The sequence below is a fragment of the Rhea pennata genome, chromosome 16 (assembly GCF_028389875.1).
Source record: "Rhea pennata isolate bPtePen1 chromosome 16, bPtePen1.pri, whole genome shotgun sequence".
In the NCBI taxonomy this organism is placed as follows: domain Eukaryota; kingdom Metazoa; phylum Chordata; class Aves; order Rheiformes; family Rheidae; genus Rhea; species Rhea pennata.
In genome coordinates, this window is record NC_084678.1 from 8,181,272 (window position 1) to 8,208,083 (window position 26,812).

General features: G+C 34.3%; 1 protein-coding gene across 3 annotated transcripts; it reads left to right on the forward strand.

Annotated features, from left to right (window-relative positions):
• On the forward strand, positions 1-24,256 carry LOC134147723 (translocating chain-associated membrane protein 1-like 1). Of its 3 annotated transcripts, XR_009960052.1 has the most exons (13): positions 1-190; positions 5,806-5,866; positions 8,342-8,460; positions 9,772-9,888; positions 9,973-10,031; positions 10,762-10,846; positions 11,178-11,248; positions 11,325-11,429; positions 13,617-13,760; positions 14,627-14,794; positions 17,956-18,485; positions 21,894-22,069; positions 23,136-24,256. XR_009960052.1 is itself a non-coding variant. In XM_062589189.1 (11 exons), the coding sequence occupies exons 1-11, from the start codon at positions 71-73 to the stop codon at positions 17,957-17,959; spliced, it is 1,053 nt and encodes a 350-aa protein (XP_062445173.1). In that variant the 5' UTR covers positions 1-70; the 3' UTR covers positions 17,960-18,672. The 3 variants fall into 3 exon arrangements, 1 of the variants encoding a protein (XP_062445173.1); XR_009960053.1 differs by lacking the exon at positions 11,325-11,429; XM_062589189.1 differs by lacking the exons at positions 21,894-22,069; positions 23,136-24,256 and having other exon boundaries at positions 17,956-18,672.
• Positions 24,257-26,812: the final 2,556 nt, after the last annotated feature.

Here is a 26,812-nt window from a genome sequence, read left to right on the forward strand (position 1 = left end):
GAAAGCGGCTGTCGAGAGGAGCGGTCCCGCTCCCGCTCCCCTTGGCGGGGGCTTCGGCGCTGCCACCGCCATGAGGCTCCGCAGGAAAAGCAAAAGTCCGGCGGTGCTGAGCCACGAGTTCATCATCCAGAACCTTGCGGACACCGTGTCCTCCCTGGCGATGTGCCTCCTGCTGGGGCTGATGTTCGAGGTACCGGCGCGGGGTGAGGAGGCCGGTGGCTGCCGAGCCGAGCGGAGCAGCGGCGGCGGCGCCGTCCCGGCTCGCCTCGCCGGAGCTTGGCCCTGTGCGTGCCTCCCGGGCGCCTCCGCCCCGCCGGCACCGTGTGCCCTCTGCCGCCCCCGTTTCTTCTTGGCGCCGAGGCCTGGCTCTGAGGCGCGCTGCCCGCGCACCCCCTTGCTGCGCCTCCACTCGCCTTCGGCTTTACCCGCTCCTGCTTTACTGCTCTTCTTTTTCCTTTCTTCTCCAGCCTTCTTTCATCGCCGTGTCTGTTTTGCAGCCTCCTGTAAACTCCCTTTCACTCAGTTATGTTCCCTTGAATTAAAAAAACAACAACAAAAAAAACCCTCAAGTCCCTTCGCTTAACGCAGATTCGTGGTGTGTCTCTTGATCGTGTGAACGAACTTACATATTTTTCCTGTTCAGATATCCACGCGCGTGTAGGAACATGCAAAGAGGGTTTCAGGCAACCCCTGGTGTTTTGAGCAGGCTTAAACCAAATAGTAGTCAAAAACTGTTAATCGCCGTTTTGCATCACGGCTCCCTCTGTTGCTGACTCAGCTCTGTAGTGACAGATAATTTGGAGAAAAATGCAGAATTTTGGTTAATTTAACTCGGGTTAATTTCTGAATTCTTCCTTCCATTTGCATTTGAAAGTTATAAAAAAGGTTTCTTTCTATATGCAAGCTGCTTATCGGTTTATTGGGTACCAACTATTCTCTCTTAGGCATTGTTTTCCACCTTTGGGACAAAATTATTATGTGTTGCTATGTGAGTGTGTTAGACTGGTGTTGAGTATGTGGTAGGCCTTTATAAATAGACAGTTAACTTATGTATTTTATTGAAACGTTTCAGCATTTTTCCATCAGTTGGATAAGATTTAAAATCAGATTACTTTTAAATAAAAATATTTCTTTGCAGGGGTCTTTTTATTTTCATCTTGACCCTTTTCTGAAACTGTTAAGGTTACTGTGCAGGAATAGACGAGAAAAAGATGTTGCGACAGTCAAATAATTTTCCTCTAAGTGATGGACAAATCTGGTGTTGACACGAATCGTCTGCAGTATAAAAGTTAATATGTGAAATACAGAAGTCTGTGTTTGATTAAAAAAAACACATTAGCTAGGACTTTGGAACTAAGGTAATAAAGACTTTTTAGTTATCTTTGAAGGAGAAAAGTAAATGCTTGGTATAAAACAAATTCAGTTTGGGATTCCTATAGGTATGTAGAACTTCTTATGTATCTTGTATATGTTACTTTGTAACAAGGTTGCCTTGTGCGTCTTTGTGGTTAAAAGCAAGTAAATTTTTTTGAATTCAGTCTAAAAATTCCATTTGTCTTAGCTCAGGCTTTGTGTGAACACAGAAGTTGTACTTCTGTAAATCTACCAGGGACTTACGGGGACTGTTGTAGCTCCTTCAGATGTTCTGGTGATGAAGCTGATTTCTTTTATAGGAGAGGAATAAGTTGATATTAGTTAAACTGGAGCATAATTAGTAGAATATCTCATTCTATGCTTAATAAATATCAAAGTTTAAAATTCTGCAGAACAGATTCTAGTGTTGTTTGTGATGTGTTTTTATTGTGCTTGTTTGACTAGACTTGTATACTTATACCATGACTTGGATACTTTGCATGTCCTTTTTGATGTAAAAGTTCTCTATAGATTGGGACAACTTTCTTATGCAGAGGAATAGTGTTTCTGTGTAACAGGTGATGAATAGTTTTGTTGCTATAATATCAAAAAAAAGTTCTATACAGTCTATTCTATTGGCAGATCTTTTTTTATTGGACCTCTGTCTCATTTACTGCAGAAAAACATACAGTGGTTACTGAATGAAATCTGTATTTCATTGTTCACTGTGTAGGTCTTATATTTATTATGTGTAATTCAAACTCAAAAAATGATGTTTATGAGTATTTTTGTGATGCTTATCATGACATATTATTGTTTTGTTAGTGATACTGAACTTGCCTATATAGCCATTATCTCCATTTCATTTTTGGTCTAGATTTCCTCTCTGTATTAAAGTGAAATTATTTTTAGGTTTTGAGTTTGGGGTACTGAATGACTACTTTTTTTTAATCAATACTTTTCACAGCATTTTATACTTACTGTGACTTCAGCTGCAGCTGTCAGTGACAGGTTTCTGAATCCAGTTTGTGGTAGCTTAGGTTGTTTCATTTGCACATTCTTTGGTTAACTTGTGTACATTTTACAGTTGACTACCTCTTGAATGATTTATGCAAAACTGTGTAGTGATATCAGAGTAAATACAGGGTTTTCCTTGGCATTCAGTTGCCATATCCATGAGGCCGTCCAAAAAACAGTAGGTATGATAAAACTAGAAATGAGCATTAGTACAACATTAATTCAGTTGTAAGAATTTCTTTAAAGGAAATTCTTATGCTTGGTTGTTTTTTCCACCTTAATTGTGATTTCCTATACTTCAACTTTGCTAATTATTATGAGGTCTATAGATGTTTGTAATGAGATCCGCTCTGATTATAACATACTAAAAAATGGCAGCTAAATTTAGTACATAAGTGCTATTTTCCTTCTTCCTTCTCTGAGAATATTTATAAAGCCTTTTATGTGTCCAAGCCTAGTCCTTTTCTTGACAATAGAGTAGACTTTGTCTTCAAAAGAAACTTTGCTTTCATTGTCCACAGTTCTTTTTAAGATGCTAGTATAAGCAGAAAAAGTTTCATATGATTTCCTTTCTTCTCCTAGAGCAGTTTCCATCATCCCTTCTGTGTATTCAGTGGTAAGGTGGCTACAGATGCCACCTAATGACATTTCCATACCTTCAGCAGTGTGGAACACTTGTATTGTGTAGTTTGCTTCACAGACAACTGGAAAAGTAACAGCTAACCTGATGGGCTTTAGCAAAGCTTCCTGCCACTTTCTTCTCTCCAAGCACATGGAAACTGGCGTATCCTCAGGGAAGCTACTATCCTAATATGTCTTCAGGAGACGATTGTAGTATATGAATTGATTCAGTTGAAGAGAGCATATCTTTTCAGTCCCTTTTTAGAACGAAATGAGGCTGCAGTGAATTTGAAGAGCAATACTTTCAGATATTTTTTCAGAAATAATACTTCTTCTCTGGTCTTCAAAGGGCAGCCTTGTGGTAACAAACCATGAATTGAAAAATTGCCTTTCACTGCCTTTTAACTTGACTATAACTTCAGGTATATTTGTGGCTTTATATAAATTTAACAATTATGTAGTGAGCGTATATTGTAAAAGCAAACTGTACCATTCCTCTAGTAATAGTAGTTGTAAGACTAACTTGCTTACGAGTTTTGGAGAGTTATTCCTATACCTAAGGAATTGTGTTAAATAACGATGAAGAGAGAATTCTGTGTATTTTATTAACGTGCAGGCCTCAAAGTTGTTGAGTTGTGACCAGTACTTATGTTTAACTTACAGATTGCTGCTTCTATTGCCTTTGCAATTTGAGCTGTTCCAGATCTTGTAACCAGGCTTCTCACACAGCCTGCAGTCATTCCCAGTCTCAGAAGATGGCACAGCGAGGGCAGAGCTGTTGACCACTTCAGTCTTGCTAAGGCTGTTGAAGAGCTCCCTTTTGGCATGGGCAGTGACAGGGAAGAGGCATGTCCCTAGTGAAGGGGTCTACAGGACGTTCCTTGGAGCAGTCTGAATGCTCTGCCACAAAGGAGACTATTGCTAGGGGTCCTAAATCATAACTGACTGAAAGCAAGCATCTTCATTTTAGCATGATGCTGATGGCAGCGATACCTGTGTAACTAACTGTATTTTCCCTGTCTTCCTTAAGCAAACGGTTGGCAGTGAATTCTTCACACGCTCACTCCTTTGGGGTTTTTAAGTTGATATTGCTACTTTGGCTGCTTGTTCTTCCCCTGAAGCAGACACAAGAATTTGTTTAGCTGAGTAGTGCAGCAGGCTTGGAAACTCATCTGTATTAAAATGAGTATTTTTTTTCCCTCCCTCTTGTTTTGCTGAGTCAGTTTTAAATAATTCCCCTGTCCAATTCACAATGCTGCTACTTGTGATGACAAATGTAGTATGGAGACAAGAACCAAGTGGAAGTAAAGAGAAAGGCCAGATTGCTCCTCTTGATGGTAGTGCTGGTTTATACAAATTTAGATTGAACACATCTACATACCTATTGAACTACAGTGGCTGACAGTCAATTTTGTGTGCCAGAAAAATCAGTACTTTTTCCCTTCATGAGAGTTCCTTTTAAAAGTATTCATCAATATTATGACTCCTCTACTGCATAATTTCACAGGTACACGCCCAAACAGTATACTTAAATGATTTGCCTCCCCCTCCATTTTTTGTTACAGAGGATGTTCTTCTATGTTGCTGTGTCACTTGCTTACTTTGTAGCTGGTTGAATTTGTGCTTTTTTTAAGTTTCTATATGTTCCTATTTATACTTTCAGGAATTAGGCTGTGAAACACGTAAGGGAAAAATAGCTTTTTTTTTTCTTTTTCTTTTTCTTTTTTCTTTTTTTTTTTTTTTTTAGTTTTTAGTTTCTATTTCATTATAAGTCACTTCTGTGAAGCTCAGTTTAAGAGAAAATGTAAAAGATGCAAGAATAAGTTCTCCTTTATGTTGATTTACAGTTGATGCCTGTATCCATCTCTGATTTATGCCCTAGATAATTATATTTTTGCAATCATAATGAACGTATTTGCCATTGTCGGTGTAGGATGTAGTTTCATACAGCGGTTTCTGCAGCAATTAAACCAGTTAATTCTTCCCCTCTACTCAATTATTTCCATGTGTCATACCTTAGCGGTCTTTCAGTTAGATGAGCATGACTGTTTTTGAAATTGTGCAAACCAGATCAATGAAATGTTTTCAGTTAAACTTAAATGTTTACCTTTTATCATGTAGTCATAGGGTCTGTAAGCCATACTCTAAGCCAGATGATAAACAGTTGCCATAGCTGAGGGCTAAATACACTGCAGCATGGGAATAGGAAGTTGTCTGGAGATACAGATGGCTGAAAACCTCTTAACTAGTTTTACCTCTGGAGGAAAGGTAGCATGGAAGTATGCCATTAGCTACTTGGATTGTGCTGTAGTTCTTAGAAAACATTTACTTTTTTTCTTGCATTATTTATTGTACAAGGAAATTCATGAACAAACCTTTTAGTTCTACTGTTATTCATTGAATATTCAATTTATTTATACATACTCTTAGCCAATATTTCATTCTTTTGAGTATCTTGCAAAGTTAGGTGAAGCTGTCCATCAGCATTAACTTAAAGGATCTTTTAACTTTTGAAATAAATGACATTTGCACTTCTAAACACTTAAAATGTTAATTAGTACAACAGTGAGTAATTTGAGCCTTAGCTGAAGGGACATAATTCAGGTTCTGACCCTATGCCACAAATGTTAAAGGATTTGCAACATGGTGATCCTCTGCAGTTCTGGGAAATGAATAGCACTGTTGGGACACCTTTGATTTAAATCATGTGTGGGAGAACATTTGTTGATGGATTAATAGTCTGTTTTTGGGTGCTTATAGTCCAGCTGACTTGAACTATCTTATACCTTTTTCTTATCTCTTTTTAAATTTCAGGGCACAGCCAAATACGTCATCATCTTTATCACTGTGCAGTACAATGTCACCTATGCCATTGGTAAGATTAAATCAAATCTATTCTGTTTTGATGTAATGCAAGAACCAAACTATTAAAGCGTATATTTTTTTTTTCCTGAAAACCATTTATAATACAGTGTTACTCTCATGTTTGTCTGTCTGCTTTTGAATTTACTAATACTGTATTTACTGAAACATTCTAGTATTTTTCTGTTGCTTGTGACAAATACTCAGCTATCTTTCCCATAGTTAATATTGCTACAAAATCATATTGTAATGCAGGAAACCTATTTTTTCCAGCTTTTGATACAAACAATGGGAAGTTATTGAATAGTAAAATATTCTTGTTAAATTCTAAATATCTGTTTCTTGTTCCTGATTTCTTATGTTCTTGCTAATAGATTTTTTTTTAAAAAATATATCTTTCGATATCTCATTATTATTCTTGAACTGGTACACCTGATTTAAAAACATGATTTTAGGTAACAAAAGGAGGGAGACTAGTGTGAATTTTTTTCCCCTAAATATTTTCATTTCTTCCATCTTCTGTAGCTGCTGTACTAAATACACGACTGGTAAGGAGCTAGCGGAATTTCTGTATTTGATAACTTTTTTTTCATGATAATATTAATAACCATATGCTATTTCTATCATCACTGAAATTACAGAAATAGAAGCTTTATTGACATCTTAACCTCTTTAGAAGTTAATACATGACAAAATCATTTCAGCCTCTATATAGTTGTATACATCTCTATTTATAATAGTATTTTTCCCTAGTTGTTTTACTTTCATCATAGTTTAAAACAAACTATCTGAACCTTATATTGAAAAGAAACTCATAAATTTATTTCATCATAGACATTTTCCTTGTATTCTCAGAAATTAATCTTCTCAGTGTTGGAACTAAGGTTCAGATATATTAGAACAAAAGTCATCAGAATTCTATGACACTTGACTTTCAAACCTGAGACCTCTGTGCTGTGGCTCTTCCAGACAGTATAGCAGCACTTTCACTGCATTTAATACATTCAAAATAATGCCTTGATCAACTTCATTTACAGTTGAGAATATCCATCATTTTTGCAAACTTTTCCTGAGATGCCTCATGTGGAACACTTGAGGTGTGCACAGTCAATGGACTTGTGCTTAACTGATATTTGAGCAGTATCAGGTAGGAATCTCACGTAGCAGAGACAAAAGTAGAATTCATTTGTCAGAACAGTTACCAAGATGCATGTGATGTGAGCCTTCATAGTGTATGGCATTTATATATAATAAATATGATCAAGGTATAGCTTCCTTTGATTTTATAGATGTGAGTGAGTTCTGTACAAGAAACTTTAAGGCCGCAACTTGAGCCCTCAGAAAATAATAAAAATATAACTAGTGGATGCCACTTTTGAAAAATAGTGCTAGCTACCAATCAGAAGTACTATTTGATATGTAATTACTTTTACATTGATTATATCAGAGGCTACTTTCAAGCATTGGAACAGGACATCTTATGTATTTTATAATTCTGCAAAAGTGCAGTGTGCTAGGACCTTAGTATACCATTCACATTATAGGAAGCAGTAATTGCTTTTTTTGACATTTTTCTATCAGTTTCCTTTAGAAAAAAAAGTCTTACGATGACTATATTTCTGCTGATCTGTTTTTGGGCAACACTCGTCAAATTTTATAAAGGGTAAAAGTCTTAAAGACCACAAAATTCTTTGATGTTTATGAAAAGTAATGGTTGTATAGCAAAGAGATGTCCAAATTAATGCCCTTACTTAGAAGAAAGTAGAGGAAAACAAATCTTAGACATGTTAGCCAGCAAATCAGGATAAATGTGGTTCTTGAATAGTTGTATTACAAGTAATTTCTTTTCCATTGCAGTCTCACAGATGTATAAAGAAAAGTGAGGTTGGGTGCTTGTGGATCAAAGGTGACATACCCTGATGAAAAAAGGCTTCCTGAGACCTACCTCTTATACTTGCTTTTTTTTTAATTGAATTTCATTTGTGTGCTCTCCTGCACTTCAACATAGTAAATGCAAATATTTGAAGTATTTCTATGACAGTGAAAATGTTTTTTATTTCTTTTAAGTTTTGTTTTTAATTTATGAGAACATATTGCTAGTTCTGTAAATGGAAGGTTATTTGCAACTGTTCAACATCTCTTAAAAAAGAGGAAGTTACTTATTTGTTATTGCCCATGATGTTGAACTCCCTGGGATACTATCCTTACTGTGTAATTTCTTTTTTTTCTACATGTAGTCATGCTTCTTGAGATGGAATTTTGTTTGCTCCCTACCAAAATATAGGGAGTAGGGTTTTTTTGTTTGTTTGTTTGTTTTGTTTTTTTGGATGGCCTAGTTCTAAACTGGGAAGTTTCCAGTTTAGAACTACTATCCTGTATCAATTCAACCTAGCTTCTAAAAACACAGGTCACTGGTGCCCTTTCTCAATTGCACAGAATACCTTTTCATAAGAAGTAAAATATATATTACAAGGTTTTTTTTTTTCAGATGATGAGAATGAACACGTTCATTTTTATGACTATGGTCCGAAAGACATTGCCACCATCCTCTTCTACATGCTCATAGCTATTATTCTGCATGCTGTAATCCAGGAATACGTATTAGATGTAAGTTTACTACTGGGGTATAACTTGCTTTTATGAACATACTGGTTTTAGCTACCAATTGCTTAGCAGCTTTTTTGCAATAAGTGTATAAGCTATGGTACAAGAAACAGCTTAGCATTTAGGAGCCATATCATGATTGATTCTTTTGTGCTTTGACAGAAGTGCAAGTAGACTTCAATATTTGCATAAATGATATTTCCTCAAATTTTCTGTAATGGTTTTCAGTAGTACTTTTTCCACAGGCAGATAGAAAAAAAGGTGTTCATGATATCCAGTTACTTCATATCCCTAAAATACTTAGTGTGGTAATCAATTAATATTCATATCCCTAAAATACTTAGTGTGGTAATCAATTGATATAAAAAACCTAAGATGTAAAAGACCTTTTTATTATTATGCATTTTGTTTAAAAATACAAAAATAACATTTTTTTTCTCAAGTGTTGTTCATTTGGAAACATTCTGACTCTCTTTTATGCTCTTTTGCGCATAAACACATGTGCAATCACTTGTATTTTGCAATGTACAAAATTAATGCTATGTGTTTTTCCTAACACCAGTTAAAACAAAACAGCATCAGATTTTAGATTGTGAATTTTATCAATATTTCTCTTTTTGTATGTCTTTTCTGTTTTTTTGGCTATTTGCATGAGAATTTTTGTCAATAGGCCTTTGAGCCTGGACTGAATCTCTTTCATGCATTATTGTGAGTTCCGTTATTCCGCAACAACAGATACCAAATGCTCACGTCCAAGCTCAGAATGTCTGTGAATGAGGTTTACTGCCTTAGATTTTCCTATATTTCTGAAGATCAAAAATGAAAATAACTGCAATATGATGGATTCTTACCTGTTAGCTGAGCCTCAATAACTTAATCATGTGCTGTTTTATAGTACTCAGTTACAAAGTAAAATGAATTTGTTAAAGTCATCGTGAAGACAAACTAGTATTGAACGGCCTTGAAATGATTTCACAAATAGGTCATCTGAGTCACAGAAGCTCAAATGTATTTAAGTGTGCAAAGAGACTTGACTAGTTTGGCAATATGTCTCTGATTCTGGGAAAAAAAAATACCAGTGTCTGGCTTTATTATCTGAATATTTTCCGTGTTTACGTTGGCAGCAGGTTTTATTGAACCTAACTGTCATATTTGCAGATCTGCATATTCTGCAGATCAAGCTCTTAAAGGAGCTTTGTATTTTGATTGGGGAATGTGAGATTAGGAAACTAAAGAATACAAGAGTGAATGCTAACTGCGAGATAGCTTCCTTGTTTTAGAAATTAAATGTGTTGATCTACTTTTTGTTTCTAGAAAATTAATAAACATCTGCATTTGTCAGAAACAAAGCACAGCAAATTCAATGAATCGGGACAGCTAGCATTTTTCTACTTGTTTTCACTTACATGGGGAGCAAGTATTTTAACTACAGTAAGTTATCCTAATTGCTTTTTGATTTACAGAATATACTTAAAATATTAAGAAGGTCCTTAAATCACTGACCTTTTTCTTTAGGAAGATTTCATGATGAACCCAACCTCACTGTGGAATGATTATCCCCGTTCTCGTATGCTGTAAGCGTGTTAAAACCTGATAGTTCTAGTAAATAATTTAATTTTAAACTGCCCAGAATTTTGGAGACTACTAGAGAGGTATGGTATTGACATTGGTACATTGTAAGAATGACAGCAAGGTAAAAACACTTTCTGTTTAAATACTGTGAGCTATTGTATCCAAAGGTAATTTGCAATGCTTTAAGCAAGAATCCCGCAGATATTTGCATGTCTCTTTAGTTTTACTGTGGCAGCTGACTTAAAGTGAAGGTTTTTGTAAGATGGGATGTATAACAGGATAGCTGAGGTATTTCACACTAAAACATATGTGTGTAGGAGGGTGAATGTTCAAATTAGAGGAGACTTATAGCTTGATTGTTATTAAGATGCCTTATGAAATTGTGTTGCTTGTCCCCCCCCCCCCCGCACTTTTCCTTTACTGCTTTTTCCTAGTGAGTGTGATACATGGAAGGGGGAGAATACACATTTTTAAGAAACAAGTTCAGCTGTTCTCTTTTTGTTTGTTTTAGTACTAGTTCAAAAGGTGATTCAGAACGTTAGAACATAGAATGGTGCTAATTCAACAAGTTGTCACCATAGAGTTGTTTTATGTTTGCAACTCCTATGATCTAGAATCATAATACATAATTAGTCAGAATTATTTTAAGATAATGAATTTAAAATCTTGCATCTTATGTTGAAAGCCTGAGAAGTCCTAAATGTTTGTTTTCTCATCTGAATTATTGTTTAGTTTTCAGGTAAAATTCTTCTATATTTGCCAGATAGCCTACTGGCTTCATGCACTGCCGGAGCTATACTTCCAAAAGATCCAAAAGGTATGGAGTGAAGTTCTCAGTACAGTTAATGAAATATGTATTTTCCAATTATTTATATTTATACTTTTTATTTATAGTAACATAAAATAAAATATCAACAAAATCTTCATATTTATTTACACATTCATATTTATATATTGTTAATCTCTTATTTGCTAGCTTATTTAGTCTGTCTCAGAAAATTGCATTATCTGTAGCTGTCAAATTCGATATGCTTCCAAGAGATTGTATACAGTAGTGAAAAAAAAAATCAACATTAATGAATGATATGCTTTTCTTCGGATAACATAGCTAAACTGTAACAGTGTATTATAATATTCTCTAATTCTAGGAAGATGTTCCAAGACAGCTATGTTATATTTGCCTTTACATTGCTCATATCTCTGGTGCCTACATATTGAAGTAAGTGTTTGCACAGTCATTTTGAAAGGATGAACTTATTTGCCTCATTATTTTATTAAACATTTTTTTTTAATAGTTTGCAGCATTTGGGGCTAATTCTGATGGTACCTCACTATTTAGTGGAACTCATTTTTCATGCCTCACGTCTCTTCTACTTCAGTGATGAAAACAAGCAAAAAGGGTAAATCTTGCATGTATTAATATTCAGAACTATGGCTACTGTTTGCATATAAATGTATCTGCAGGTATGTAAAAATGTTCAGGTAGCAAACCTCACATGTTCTATGCCTGATATTACTTGCTTTGAATTCAAGTGAGTCATTGTCACTATATAAAGTCAAGGAACCAAATACACAACTTCATAGTTACCATGGTGAGATTTTACTTAGGCTTTTGTTAAAGTCCCATTTAAATTTGTATCAACTACTTCAGCTTCTGTAAGTTGCCCATTTGCTTAAATGTTCGTAAGTGTTTGTATATAGAGATGTTTGTTTTTCAAACAATTTAACCCAAGAATAAAAGGAGCGTTTCCCATAAGTTTGTATATAGGTCTCTCCTTTTTTTTAGTAAGAGCAAAAAGGCAATAACTATACAACAGAGGAAGTAATGTCTAAAATGTGTGTGGGTGATAAAATCTCTTCAATTATGTATCTCTTGAATAAGATTTTCAACTCTTCTGAGAAGAAGGGATATAAAAGTAATGTGTCCTTCAGGAAAAGAAGGAGATGCACTGAGACGCTTAACTATGAGGCATGCTAAATGATGTGGTACATTTCACCATCTGATTGCAAAGACTTCTGGAAATTCTGGTATGAATAAAACAGCATTGTCCCATTTGGATGTTCTTGTCTCCTATTTTGGTCTTCCTTCACTATGTGACAGCCCACCTGGAAGAGATTATCATGTGTATCTTTCTTTCTCGTAATCCTTTATATATAGGCAGCCTCTTTTGATACAATCTAATGGTATTGCTCCTGAACTTTTAACAAGATCCATTTATGTCACTGTTTAAAGCTAATGATTAAAATATGTGCAGTGAGCGTTCTTTGCAGAAAATCAATAGTAATGCAAACAGAGAAAGTGGAAGAAAGCTTATTTTTCACCTGTACTTCTTTTATGAGCTGACTTGATTTTCATTATATGCTATCCAAATGCAGCAAGGATAAAATACTGTTATAAGAACATCTTTTTCTATCTTATGAAGAATATAATAGTCAGATAAACAACTATGTCTTTGGCTGGAAAGCAGTTATCCCATGTGCAACATTACTGCAACTTAAATAACTGGAAATGGAAGTTGGACTTCATGAAAGATGATATGCGGAAGCATTTGGGGCATTATATTTCTATTGCAACATATAGCACTTAACTGTAGAAACAATACAATTTCAAGAGCTAAGTATTCTCCTAGCCCAGAATTTGCTGTTTCTATTTGCAAGTTTTACATTCAAATACTGTAGCTTTTCTCAAAATCTTGCTTTGGAGGAGGATAGGAAGAAGGTAGCTTTTTTTAGCAGTCTTGCTTACTATAGTGTGACAAACTTGAAGTGTAAGTTTTCTTTAAGTTTAAAATCAGCTGAAGAAGCTGGATATTTTTTTTTCCAATAGAGGTTTTGAAAAGGTAGTTTTCCACATTAATAGAGCCTCTTTTAATCCATTCATCAGTGACATACCACCAAGTCGCTTGTCTGTAGAAGTCTTTTTGTAATGTAATGTAGTAAAGTAGTATGACCAGCCTTGTTTTTAAAATTAATTACTGTCGACTTAGTAGCACTCTGTGCTTAAGAGTTGTCACATCCTAGAGTATAAAGTTCTAGATGCCTAAAATCTGTAGGATGGCATCTTACTCTGTTAGCTGTAAAGTGAAAGGGTTGTGATTTGTTACTTGTTCTTACTAGCTAACTGATCTTTTCTTTTTTTTTTCTTTTTTTTTTTTTTCCTCAATCTATAAACTTCTGGCTGTTAAAAACATACATTGCCTTGATCTGCCAACTATTTTGATATATGTATATTATACCTTTAGGGTCATCTTCCTGACTTTATAACATCACTGCTACTTAAAAATGACTCACAACATGAACGTCAGCTTGAGATGCACCTTTTTGCTTTGCTATGCTTTCTAGTCAAAATAGTATGTGATTTTACTTTTCTGTCAATGAAAACTCATTTTCTATATTGAATACTTTGAGGCAGGATTGAATGACTTGGAAAAGACAGAGAGGTCATTTTTTTTCCACAAATGTTGATCCCTTCCTTTCCCTATCATTGCTAAGAGAAGTTTAATGAAAAGCTCTTTGTGCACTTAACTTTATTGAAAAGAAACAGACTGAAAGGAGAAAGCACATTAATTTCATTATTTTGTTTTCAGATTTACCATTTGGGCTTTACTTTTTGTAATGGCACGTCTTTTGACCCTAACTTTATCTGTCCTCATGTTTGGATTTGGTCTCGCAAGAGTAGAGAATCCAGATTTTTCTATAGCAGACGGAAACTTCAATGTACTCACTGTGAGGTATAACAAGGCTAGTAGACATTCATGCTTTTGTATAACATGGCATTTCAAAGTGTCTTTTAATATAACAATGCAAGATGATAATGTGCTTTGAAGAGGTTCCCTCTTTTTGTGTCTGAGGTGACATCTTCCTCTGAGTTTAACAAGAAGGGGAATTTTATTCTCTTTTCTATCTTTTCACAAAAGTAGTAAAACAGACTATATGGGAAGCATAAGGCAAAAGAGATTTTTTTTTAAATGAATTGTTGGTTATTATCCAAAACCTGAGATAATCATCTCATGGAAGTTTTTTTTTACTTTTCCTATGTCTATTTTGGACATATTTGGAGATATTAATACCATCATTTTAAAAAATAATTTTTTATTGGGGCCTTTTAAAAATATTTTTTGAGTATCTGTTGTTCTTGTGTGTTCATTTTGATATCTGATTCCTTTTTCAGTATAAGCTCATTACTTTAACATTCACTCTTATAAAAATATCTGTAATCAAGTAGGTGGGAGGGATTTTGAATCTGTATGATTTTTCATTTATGGTTCATCTGGCAGAAAAAGCCTCTGCTATGCAATTTCCTATCAGCCACTGAAAGCTAAGATAACTCATTTATAACGTGATTGCTTCTATCTATATATTTATGTACAATTCCTAGTCATTTCTTATGTGGGCACATACCCATTGTCTTTGGTAAAGCCTTCTGATATACCTGTTTTCCTGTGGTATGAAGATTTTAATTTTTAATGATAGACATTTGGAGGGGGGAGAAAAAAGAAAATAAAGAAAGAAAGGAAGCAGGTACTGACTTGCTTTATGTTCATGGATAGCTGAAATTTTTATTTAAGTGTCTCTAAATCATCAAATCTTTTATTAGGATTAGCTGCCTGACTGCCATTTGCCTAACACAGGCCTGGATGATGTGGAAATTTATAAACTCTCAGCTGAAGAAATGGAGAGAGCATATTCAGAAACAGATTCCTAAGAAAAAAATAACTAACACAAAGAGCAAACCGACAAAAAAGGAACCAAACAGAGGCCAGTGGTATGATGTTTTTAGGCTGTTTCTAGACTAAATATTTTTATGCAAGATGCATCATCATATCTTTCCTTTTTTTAAAAAAGAACAAAAACATCTATCTTTTTGATATGTAGAGAATATAGAGAACATTACAGCTTCTACAAAAACTGGAAAATATTCTTATTTAATTCCATATTAATGGCAGGAGAGGACACTGTATTTAATGTTAGTGCTGAAGAATCCTGGGAGATCTTCAAGACTAGTGTTACTCCTTGAACTCTACATTAATCTAAATGAAAGGAATGTTTCACGAAGCTGGGCTTAATGATTCCAGGTTGCTTTTCTTTTTAAAAATCAAGTCTTTTACAATGCTGCAAAAAACTGTTTAACTTTACCTTTCCTGTATCTCACCAATTCTGTTTGTGTTATTTCAGACCATTAAAATTTAGTTTGCTTGTTTGATATACAAAAAAACACAGCTTGTAAAGAAAATTATAGCAACTGAAAAAACTCCAAAGGAACATTGCAGTAACTGGTAAAGGGCAACTAATGGAGAAAGACCTTTTTATTAAATGCCATTGTATAAATTTCAAATTCAAATGTTTTATCAATTAAATGACTTAAATATGATTTTTGAATATTATAATCAAGAGAAATTTCATATTCCTGTTAGTAAATATATAAAACACTGGAGAGAGATATGTATGAAAGCTTTGGAATTGCTTTTCATGAAATTTGGGTAGAACTTTGAAAAACACTGGGAATTTTACCCCATACTGTTTCTGTCTCTCTCAAGTTATTCTTTATGTATTAACCCTTACCAAGAAGCGTAGAAGCTGTTTACATTCAGATTACTAGCACTCTGAGTCAGCATTAACTGAAATCAGTTGGAAGATTCTAGATGAATGTAATGTGTCAGCAGCACTGTTTTTCCTTATCCTTCCAGAGCCTTCTTTCTGCTCTGGACATAGATGCAGATGCATTTGTTTTCCTTCTCCAGTCTTGTAGGTCCTTCTATGCTATCCCAGTGAATAAATTCATTTTCTGTGTTGCTGTATGAAATTATTGCAATTTTTATGTTCCCCAGATGATTACAGTTTGAAATAGCAGAAGTGAAATCACAGTTTGACTTTGTTTTGCTCAGCCAGAGCCAAACAAGGAATAGCAAAGGCATGAGAGCTCTCTTGACTGCATATGTGGGAAGATGTTCGTACACTGTTTATCAGTTAATCTTGCTTCTAATTGCAGTTGAGAGTACTTACACCTGGAGAGAAAATCTTAAGGAGAGCTTGGATTCTACTGAAGCCTGTAGTTTAGTTTCAGGCATTGTCTTCAAGTCATTTTCTAACCTGCTGAAAATAATAGACTTTCCCTGTCCTCCTAACCTTAAGATAAGAATGCAGACTCAGTTGCGGTTAATGTATCTAGTTAATGGTTAGTCATGATCTGCATATGCTTCTAACAGTATCAGAAAAGAATATATATTTGAGGTTGTTAGGTGTGGAGAGTTAATGTAGCTGATAGTAAGACAAAATGATCAAGTTCCAATTTAATTGGGAAAAAGGAAAGCTAGGAGAATTAAGTGTGCCATAAATCCTTCACACACTGCTATGTTCTGTCTGTCCTTCTCCAACTTCTGTCTGTGCTATGGCCTGATCGTCTAAGCTAATGACAGAGAAGGCTAGTAAGTGTGAAAGGGTGTAGGATAGGATATTTATTACTAGTGTAGTACTAGTAACACTGTATCACAGGAAATAAAATAAATGTAAGAAATCATTAAAGATGATATAAGAAATGATGAGTAACAACTAAAATTCCAGTTAAAGAACGATGTCATAGGAGAAGATGGGTTGTTGATTAATACCTGCTTGATTAGTAATCAGTTAAAAGATAACTGTAGTCCCGCCTGGATGCAACCATGTCTAACATGCTGTAGGTGACCCTGCTGAGCGGGGAGGTTGGACTAGATGATCTCCAGAGGTTCCTTCCAACCTTACTGATTCTATGATAGGAATGCTCAATTGGTAGTCTGAAGTGAGTTTACCAATGGGGCCCAACAAGTGTCTTTGACATATTCACAAATAAACCGATGATGTGAAAAAGTCTGTAAATGAAGCAAAATTATTCCAAATTCCTTGTAACAGAGTTACTGAAAGATATTGCAAACACAGATTAGATAAAAATAGTTAGATTTTAATGTGCAATTTCTAGATTTCTAAGCTAATTAAATAATGCATGTTTTAAGGGGAGTGAGAAGAAAATAAATTTATATGTACATAACATACTTTAAATCAGTATTTATCTGTCAGGAGAGATTTTTCTAAAGTCAGTGTTTTTTCTGCAGATGTCAGGATGATATTTTGCTGCAGTTAAAAAAAAAGGGGGGGGGGGCTAGAATATACCATTGTTTAAATTGCTCTGTGTATGTATCTACATCCTGAAAATTGGATGCCCTTTTGGTGACCTCACCTGAAAAGACTTAAACTAACACCAGACAGATACAAAGAAAAATGACAGTAAGGGGAGAGTTTGAATACCACCTAGCTTGAAAAAGTGACTGACGGGAGATATGATAGAGTTCTAAAACCTTAAGTGATTTGAGCAGGCAAGTACCAAATGACAGTTTGCTATTTCTTCTAGCATAAGGCTAGAGGATTTTCAGTGAAATTATTTAGTAGTATGTTTAAAACAAATGGAAGGAGAATATAAGACACAGAACTCATTTCCACAGAAATTTGTGAGGATATTGAGAGATTTAATTCCTGAGGGTTTAGTATGTCAGTAGTGGTAGTACTGCTTTAATAATTAATAGTCTAAGTGCAGTTTAGGCCTCAAGAAGTCCCTAACTTATGTTGATTTTTCTGGAAATTGAGAGGAATTATGTTGGCTGAACTACTCTATTTGCACTATTTATATTGTTCCTGAAACCTCTGCTATTAGAAACTTTTGGAGATGGGGCACTGGACTGGAAGCAACTTTTGTCTAACCCCTGTTCTTATCAACTTTGTAACAAATTTTTTTAAGAAAAGTACCTGACTCCAAGTTAATTTTAATTTTAGTTGAAGCAAGTACCTAAGTATTTTAATGTGCTAGTCTAATTGTTAGTCTAATTTCATGCTGATTTTCATGTAAAATCAAACTGTTTCTGCTTACTGTAATTTAATTTTCTATGTTTAAAATTACAGCTAACTTTGTCAATGGAGCAGCAAAATTAGAAGACAGAGCATCACCAAGAATAAGAAAATCAAAACCAGTATAAGCTAATACTAGAGGACAACATTTGACAGAAGACTGACTTTAAAAAATTGATCCTGCAAAACTATTATTTGGATGTTTTTTATTATATGAATGGACACTGTCAGATTATATTTAAAGTATTTTTGTTAATAACTCATATTTATGACAACAGACCATCTTTAATCTATGTTAACCCAACAGCCTTCTTCAAATTCCACTTAGCTTTGACAAGGAAAACAGATAAACCGGTTTCAGTTAGTGGTTCTATGACCAGAATGTCGTCAGAAATGATCACACTTCTATATTTGCATTAGAGGCACTTCACGATTCTGTCTGAATCTATATAATTTGTTCTTTCAGTTGTTTCTACAAAACCTAAATTCTACACTAAAAGATCGTACTGTGTCTGTTTTTGTTGCTGGGTTTCCCCCCCCTACAAGATTCTTTTCTATTTCATTCATCTTAACTGGAGTGAGAGGTATGTCTGAAGTCTTATCTAGCGTGATAAAAAAGCAAAATGTTCTATACCTGTTTTTTTTTCTAAATATTACAGATTTAGAGATAGAGCAAGATACCAAGAGCTAACTCTGACAAGACAGCACTAATCTTTTTTTCGTTTAAAGGTGACTGTAATACTGAGTAAAGATACAGATTATGTGCTTTGCCGTTGCCTCTTGGATTTGGTGATGGATGGTAGTCTTGTATGGGGGAGGGGCAAATAATACCTGTAGTTTAATTGTGGCCCTGTTTTGAGTGGTTGTGGGCGGGGGGGGGAGGTGGGACTTTTTGTGTTTCCAAAGAGCTAATACAGCATGCTTGCAGACACATGTTCCAGAATTTTTTTCCTCATCTATTTTTTTCTTTTAATTTATAGCTGATACGTCTTAAAGTCCTGACTCTACTACTACTTTAGGAAGGTGCTCAAATAATACTGTAATGAATGTTTTACCAAGCATCATTTCAAGCCTTTTTTTTTTTTCTTTTTCCCCTTCTGTCTTAACCAATAGACAATCACTTATTTTGGTCTGTGACCCAAGGTTTTATCTCTGTGAAGACATTAATTTGCTCCTTACATGAACTCTATATTTGGATATGATTTTAATATGTTTATATCAAAAGTTCTTATTTCACTATAAAAATAGTATTTTTGTAAGTAACTTTTAGATCTAAAGCTGCCATCTCAATGTTGTTTACCTTTCATGAACTCACTTTATTTGCTGTAACTTTTTCCGTGTGTAGGAATATTGCATTAATTCACATATTCTTTTACATTTCTACTGAAAATGTTTTCCATATAACTGGAATACATTTGTTAATATTTTTGATAAAGTTGTAAGAATGAATGTCTCATTCAGTAAAAGTATAATCTGAGCACTTTGGATAACATTTCCTAGCCTTTAAGTGTGTCTCAGTGTGCTGCTCACAAGACAATGCTTTCTTTGTATATCTGCAACTATAAGCTCACAGTACTTGTAGGGTTTGGACAGAGGTAGCCAGAGACCAGGGATATAGGAAAAAAATCTCCCTGACTGAGAAAGGAAATTGACACTAAGATAAAGTCACTGTGACTGAAGAATCAAAAATGATCCATTTCTTTTGTTTTTGTTTTTCTCTCTATGGCAATGCAGCTCTACTCTAACCATTTTTTTTCCCCTATCCCTCGCTTAAAAATGCTTGAGCTCAGCTTTTCTTCAGAATGGGAGACTAGGCACACCCAAGTTGCCAGGTTTTCAAAAGTGTATCTATACGGTAGCTTATTAGGTGTCAGTATCCATTTCTAGGCACCTAAAACTAGATAATTTTGAACTTCAGACTTTACTTTTAGTATTATCAGAAAGTATGTTCCTAGTGTTATAACTTGAATAAATTGATAACACTATTCTTGAATGTTCTTATTCCATAGCACTTGTGATAGCCTCTTCAGAGAAGCTTGGTATGGATCTTTTAGATTATCATTTTTATTTAAATTACTATTTTAGATGTATAAAGTTATTTTTAAATACTGGTATCAGATATACCAGTGTGTGTACAGCTGCTGCTTCATTGCATGTACACATATATTTGATGTAGGAACATCCTCTTTATAGCATGATGAAACTAATTTCTCTTGAAAATAAAAATTGTTTTCTATAATTACATTAAATATTTGGATACTTACAGTAATACCAAATGTAAGAAAATTCATTCTAGGCTTGTGCCTTATGAATATGTTTCAGAAGACTCCATTTTCAGCCAAAAGGCTGCTTGCATTTAAAACTGTTTCTGGGGATATCACAGTGTAATTTTTTTTTTACAGATATGAAGATGATTCCATTGAATTATACAAATACCGAAGATTAGCAGTTGGTAGCTCATTGACAAAACAAGCATATATGCTTTTGGAAACAAGCTGGATTGAGTCAATTTTTGTGGAGGAGGGGGATTTATTATTAGCTTGCTAATACAGATTCTGTGCAAGTTCAAATGTGAAATGATTTTAAGCCAGAGGTGCATAGTGGGGTTTCTCTTAAATCTCACATTTTTCCTTTCTGATTTAGTGATAGTGAGTTGTCAAGAAAGTAGAATCTGCATGGAAAATGATGAACTTGCGGAAGTACTTGCTTATGTGTAGTATAATCGACTTGTTTATTTTTTTTAAACTTGCAAGAATAAGACAATTTCATACTTGTGTCTGCATACTCATATCTATTTTTTAACTCCTTTCACGCTGCTAAATTAAAACTTCTTGGTTTATTGCATGGTTAGATAAACCTCTGTGCCACATTCAAGTATTCTTTCCATGTATTAAGCGTAATATTTTATAAGAAAGATCCGAGGCATAGGTCAGTGACTCTTGAGTTCCCAAGTGCTTGCGAACTTATTTTTAATTACAATGTTTGGGAACATTGCCAAAATGTCTAATATCTTTGAAATGACTCTTCTCTAAAGTAGTAAAACCTATTCCAATCTCCTGATGTAATAGCAAGATCCCAGGTCAATCCAAGCATCTGATTATAAAATCAAAACAAAATGCACAGTGGAAGTTGCATATGGAAGTGTTTAGCTGAATGGGATCTAGTTAAATAATAAACCTAAATTGAGGGTAATGAGTAGTGCATATTACCATTTTGTCCATAAGTCCCATTTATGTCAAAGGTGTTTTTTTCAAAAGTCTTAGGAACACATATTCAAAGTGCTACGAGACAGCTCAGGAAAGCCTATGCTCAAAGTATAGGCTAAGCACTAGGCAACATGTTAGTGATTAAGGGGAGGTGGAGATATTGGTGAAGGTAGCTTTGTCAGGATTTTTTCAGAGACCCAAACTGATTGCATTTGTCATTTTCAAACAGTTTTATGAATGTCAAACACAGTAACAATCAAATTAGAAGCTAACTCATTCCTGTTTCAACCACATAGACTTAACTGAAGTTAAAGTCTCCATCAGCACAAATGTTGAGGTGTGTGACCTAGTCCTGTAACATTGTAATAAATGATCTTATTAAGCTCTTTATCTTCATTTTTAAGACTTTATGTAAATTGTAAGAATTTTAGAGCAAGCGTATGTTGTATCTTGTCACAATCTAATAGTAAATCTATCTTACTTGGCAGAAGTCCTTTGCAAGTAGTCATATGCACATCATAGAATACTAGTATGCATTTGCTTTTTGGGGAAATCAAAATTATATCCTCTGATTTTTAACCCTTCTTTCTTCTGAGTATTTAAGAGTTGTTTTATCTTGTTAATTTTTTAGAAAGATAAAATGGCCTATTTTTAAGCAGTGCAGAAAAACTTACTTCAAAATTTATATCTCAGTTTTTGAATGGTATTATACAAGTGAACAGATTGTTTCTGTCAGAAACATAACAAAAATTCTGCAGCTGATGCATTTTTGTCTCCACTTCTTAGGTTCTGAATTGACCACCTGGCATGGAATTGAGTGGAAGTTGTATAGTGGCGCAAAGGTGCGGAGAATGCTGTTGCACTTTCCTGCTTGTGTTTAAGTCCAATAAACAACTGTAATGAATCAAATTAGGCTCTAAAATGTAGGAAGTTTACAGAACTTGATTAACTCCAGCTCCCAGGTACACATGAGAATTTCTAAATGTCCAGTATTGCAGAATGCTACCTAACTCTGTAAATAATTATTTAGTTTCATTATGTTGGAGATAAAAGGATTGAGTTGGGGGAGACAATGTTTCATCTACAATTGTTTCTTAATATTATAAGAATGGGTTGCTGTATCTGCTTAAATTGAGAGAACATACGTGCAATGCCTTTCTTAGACCATCTGAATGGTGACTTGCATCATAAAAAAAATGGGTAGTAGTTAAAGAGATAGAAGAAAATTGATACTGTAAACTACGAATATTTAGATGTGTAGTTTTGAACTTTTGTAGCTGAAACTGAGTTCATGGATTCACTCGATTTAAGAGTAATGTTTACAAACTAATATGCTATTTTTGTTACAGTTATCAGCTAAAATTGTTCTGCAACGTTGCTCTACACTTAAACTAACGATGTACTCCATATTACATTGATAAATGTATGGTTCAACAGATATGCCAGTTTGTTTTTAATGGCTGTTAATCATTATTTTAATTTCAGTTAATTGACTTGTCTGTCCTCTTCCAGGTAAACAATTAGAATATTGAAAGGCTTTTTTGTTCTTAATGCATTGGGAAAAATGAATTTGCATAAATATCATTTCATCAATCATTGTATACGTTAAAATTATGCTTTAGGTTGCTAAAAATACTGTCAATTATTTTTGATGAAGCACAGCAATGTGTTTTACTTATGTTTTGTTGTTTGACATGTAATCCATAGCACAAGGTCTATATTTTTTAATGTATTTGACTTTTGGTTGGTGATATTCTCCAACTATGTATTTCTGATGCATCTCATTTTACTCTAATTTTGATAATTTCCTTTGGCAGTAGATAATCTGTTTTATTGTTATGCTATATCAATTGCTTTTTGGTAGTCTGGTCAGTTAAGCAGATAAGCCATAAAAATGGCAATCAAGGAAGAAGATATGTAGGTAGTATGGATTTATTAAATATACATATTTTTTCCCCAGTTCTTTATTTTTTTTTTTTACTCATTTCCTATCAATGTTGTTTTTCTTTGCTTCTTATTCAATACCAGGAAGACTTTTCTATTCAATCCCTGTGATGCCTGTGCTAATTCCAAAGTCTTTCAAGTGCTAGATATTCCCTCAACTCCAATCAAGCAGTTTGCAGTCAGTCTGCTGCAAGCTATTAGCATACAGAAAAATTATCCAAATACAGAATAAAGGAGGCTTAAAATTCTACAGTCATCAAGAAGTGCAAGTTCAGCCCCGGAAAGCCTGGTGATGATGTGACAAACTATAGTTCTACTTAACCTGCTTAGTTCAGAGGACTTTATGAATTCAAAAGATCAAAGAAACTTTATTCTGAAGTTTTGGTTGGAATTTTGAATTTTGAGGCATGAAAGTTGTTTTGTTTCTTTTGTGTTGACAGTTGATAATTATTAGGGGAAGAAAGAAGGAATGGAAAGCTGCTTTTGTCCTGGGATAATATTGGAAAATACTATAGCATAGGAGTTATTTTCTATAGGGATGTTCTTGCTATTTCCTTTAGCATTAAAAAATAATAATAAAAAAATCTTATCAATAGATGGAACAGGAAAAAAGCTAAGCTCAGGTAAAACTTCATATGAAGAGTGCTTTTTGATCATGTTCAGTGTTTTTTCTATCTCTGAGTTAAAAAAAAAAAAAAAGGGCTGAAGAAACAGGAGTTTTCACATGCACTAATTATCTAAATAGAAAATGATCTTGGAAAAAATCAGGAGACAATGTTATGTCTTCTGTTATGGAGAGCGATGCCATTGTAAAAGGGAAAACGTTCTTTCGGAGGAAGAATAATAGCTGATAGAAAATGATGACTGACTGCATTGTGGTCACAGTAAAAATGAATGGCAATGTCCAAAAGATGAAATATGGGTCCTGTTTGCTTAAGTCAGTGCTTCCATTGGCCTTTGATTGATTGAGTGTTGTGATCAGTTGGATTTAATTAGCATGTTACGTAAACCGAGCTTAAATTCAAGCATGTCTCATGGTGCATGTCTTTGTCTTTACATTTATCTAAATGTATTTACAAGTTTAGCTGGATACTTTAAAAGAAAAATGCACCAGTAGGTGGAGCAAATAGATAAAAATGTCAAATTATACAGTCTTACAGTTGTACTTGTCCTAAAACTGATGAAAATAAATACAATTTTACTAATTCTTGAAGAGCATCACTTATCAATGAAAAGAGAAAACATTTTATCACTATACCCTTCATTGTATAAAGTGAGAGCTACTTTTGAAGTTAGCTTGAATTCTCCTTGTTTATAATTGCTAAAACAATAAAGAAAGGTTAAAAGAAAAAGCAAAGCATACACAGTATTTGTACTGTATTCACATATGAAGTTCTGAATCATCCTTGAGTCTGAAGTATGGTAGATACAATGCAAATATTCAAAGAGCATCTGATGTAAATGGAAAAAATTTGAGTAACCTGCCATTTGTCAAAATAACATCTCTTGCAGTTTAGTTACCACTTTTCTCTTGCACACCCCTTACGTTCTTTTTGCATTGCCCTAACAACATTCTTTTCTATTGTGATACCATGATAGGAAATCTGTCCTTACCAAATTAAACTTGAATTCACAAGAATAAACATGCATTTATAATTGATAAGTCAGTTTGTAGTATAACCACAATGTCAAATCTAAGGTGGAGCTCCAGTTGCTTATTCTTTCAAAAGTAGATGTGCTTGGATTTCTTTCACCTGTGAATTTTCTTGGTTTGTAATGCTTGTTTCAGGTACAATTACAACCCCATAATATCTTCTATTAATAACTTGTTCATAGGCATCCAGCACTAGTTTGACTTTTGGGGGAGAGGAGGAGAAAATTACTGGAAGGTGTGCTCTTCTTGAATACCATTTGGGTTTATGCTTCCCTAATAAGCTCTGTATGAGTAGCTTGGCAGAATTTAAGTCCGGTACCTTATTGCAGTAAGGATCCAGTCCATATTTTTATTTCACACTTTCTACATTTTCAAAATGAAAATTATATGGCTTCTTAGACAAGTACCTAAAGTTTTGGTTCCCTACTGTTCCCTACTTATGCAATTTTAGTCTGCAAAATTTTCAATTCTGGCTCAGAATACATAATACATTCATGAATGAATTTACTCAAGCAAATTGAGTTATAGGTAGATTGTATTTTACATCTAAGACCTTTCATTTATATCTGTCTTTAACTTCCTTAGCTTACAGATGGCTAGTGAACTGGTATTATGAGACAGTTTGAAAACAGTCTTTAACATGTATCTGAGGTAAAGAATACCTCTGGTACTATTTATGTTCTAAATTTAATACAGCACAGACAGTTTGGGATAAAACACTTACTTCAATTGAAACCGAACAAATTGTGTGTGTTTATAGCAAATTCTCCATGAGTGTTAGTTAGCTTTAGTTTTCACCTCAATGTTTTGATTGAGGAAAAATTAAAAATAATCATGCTTCTGGAACACAGGGAAGTAATATGACAACAAGAGTATATTCAGGTTAAAGGAGGGGTTGAAGACTTCATTACTGAAAACGTACTTCTATTTAATAATATTTGTGAAGTATTATAGGTCATTTCTGAATCTTTGGATTCACAAGAATCTGTCACAAAAAAGGACATTTTTGTGGTCTTTTCTTTTTCAAGTTTAATTATTTTTTAAGTATCTTTCATCTGTCTGCCTGTCTCTTCTCAAACAACTCACTTTATATCATTGCATAAGAAGATAATTACGTAATACTTTATCCCTAATAGATAAACCAGAGTCCAAATTGTCTTGAACTAGCTATAAATATATAGCACCAGTCTAAAATTATAAATGGAAATATTTTTAGCTGTGCAAGTTGTGATACTTGATTTATATGCTATGAGTTCTCTAGTATAAATTGTCTCAAATTCATGTAATTGTTGTAAATTCCATGATGTAGTTAATATTGGAAATTCCAGTTTCCTTTCTTCTGTGTGTGGATGCAGTTCTTAATTACATAATTAGTATGAGGGTTTTTTTTAAACTTTTTAGGGGCTCTTTGATTTTTCCACTCATAGATGAAGAAAACTGAGTCCTTAATGCCACTCAGGGAACTACTGGGAAGCTAGTTCCAAGGAAAATTAATCTTGTAAAGATTTTCTCCTCTTTTTTTGGTATATAGTCTGGCATAAAATAGTTCTAGATTTCTGCTGCCCCAACAACTCTTTCCTGCAGGTATTTTTGAAGAAATAACATTAGTGGAAGATGTTTAAAAGCTTAAATTGCAGCAGCACCAAACTAAGTGGATTTTTTAAAAAAATGAGGGATGGCAGATGTAGTGTTCTTAATAAAATTTCTGAGCGATTTCATGCACCAGCCAAGTCATTCAAACCTTCCTAATTTGAAAAAAGCCGCCTGGAGGTAGCACTTGTCTTTTCTCCTTTGTCATGCTAGCTTTAGCCTTTGCTATAAATCTTCATGAGAAAGTCAGCTCTCCCATCAGCTACCAAGTGACAGTGCAAAGCGTATGTGACCCCCAAACTTCTTCTTTCGTTACAGCAATATGCTGGATCTTTTGGCGGGTGGGATGGGGGAGGGGGTGTAGCTCTTCTTCGTTTTATCTTCTTTTTGGTTTTGGTTTTATCCTGGTTGGTTGGTTGATTTGAGGAGGTGTTTTTATATGTATATAAATAAATTTGTTACACCTTTAATGCTCTTTGGGCATTTTTTAAGTTTATCTTATTTTTGGGGTTGTTAA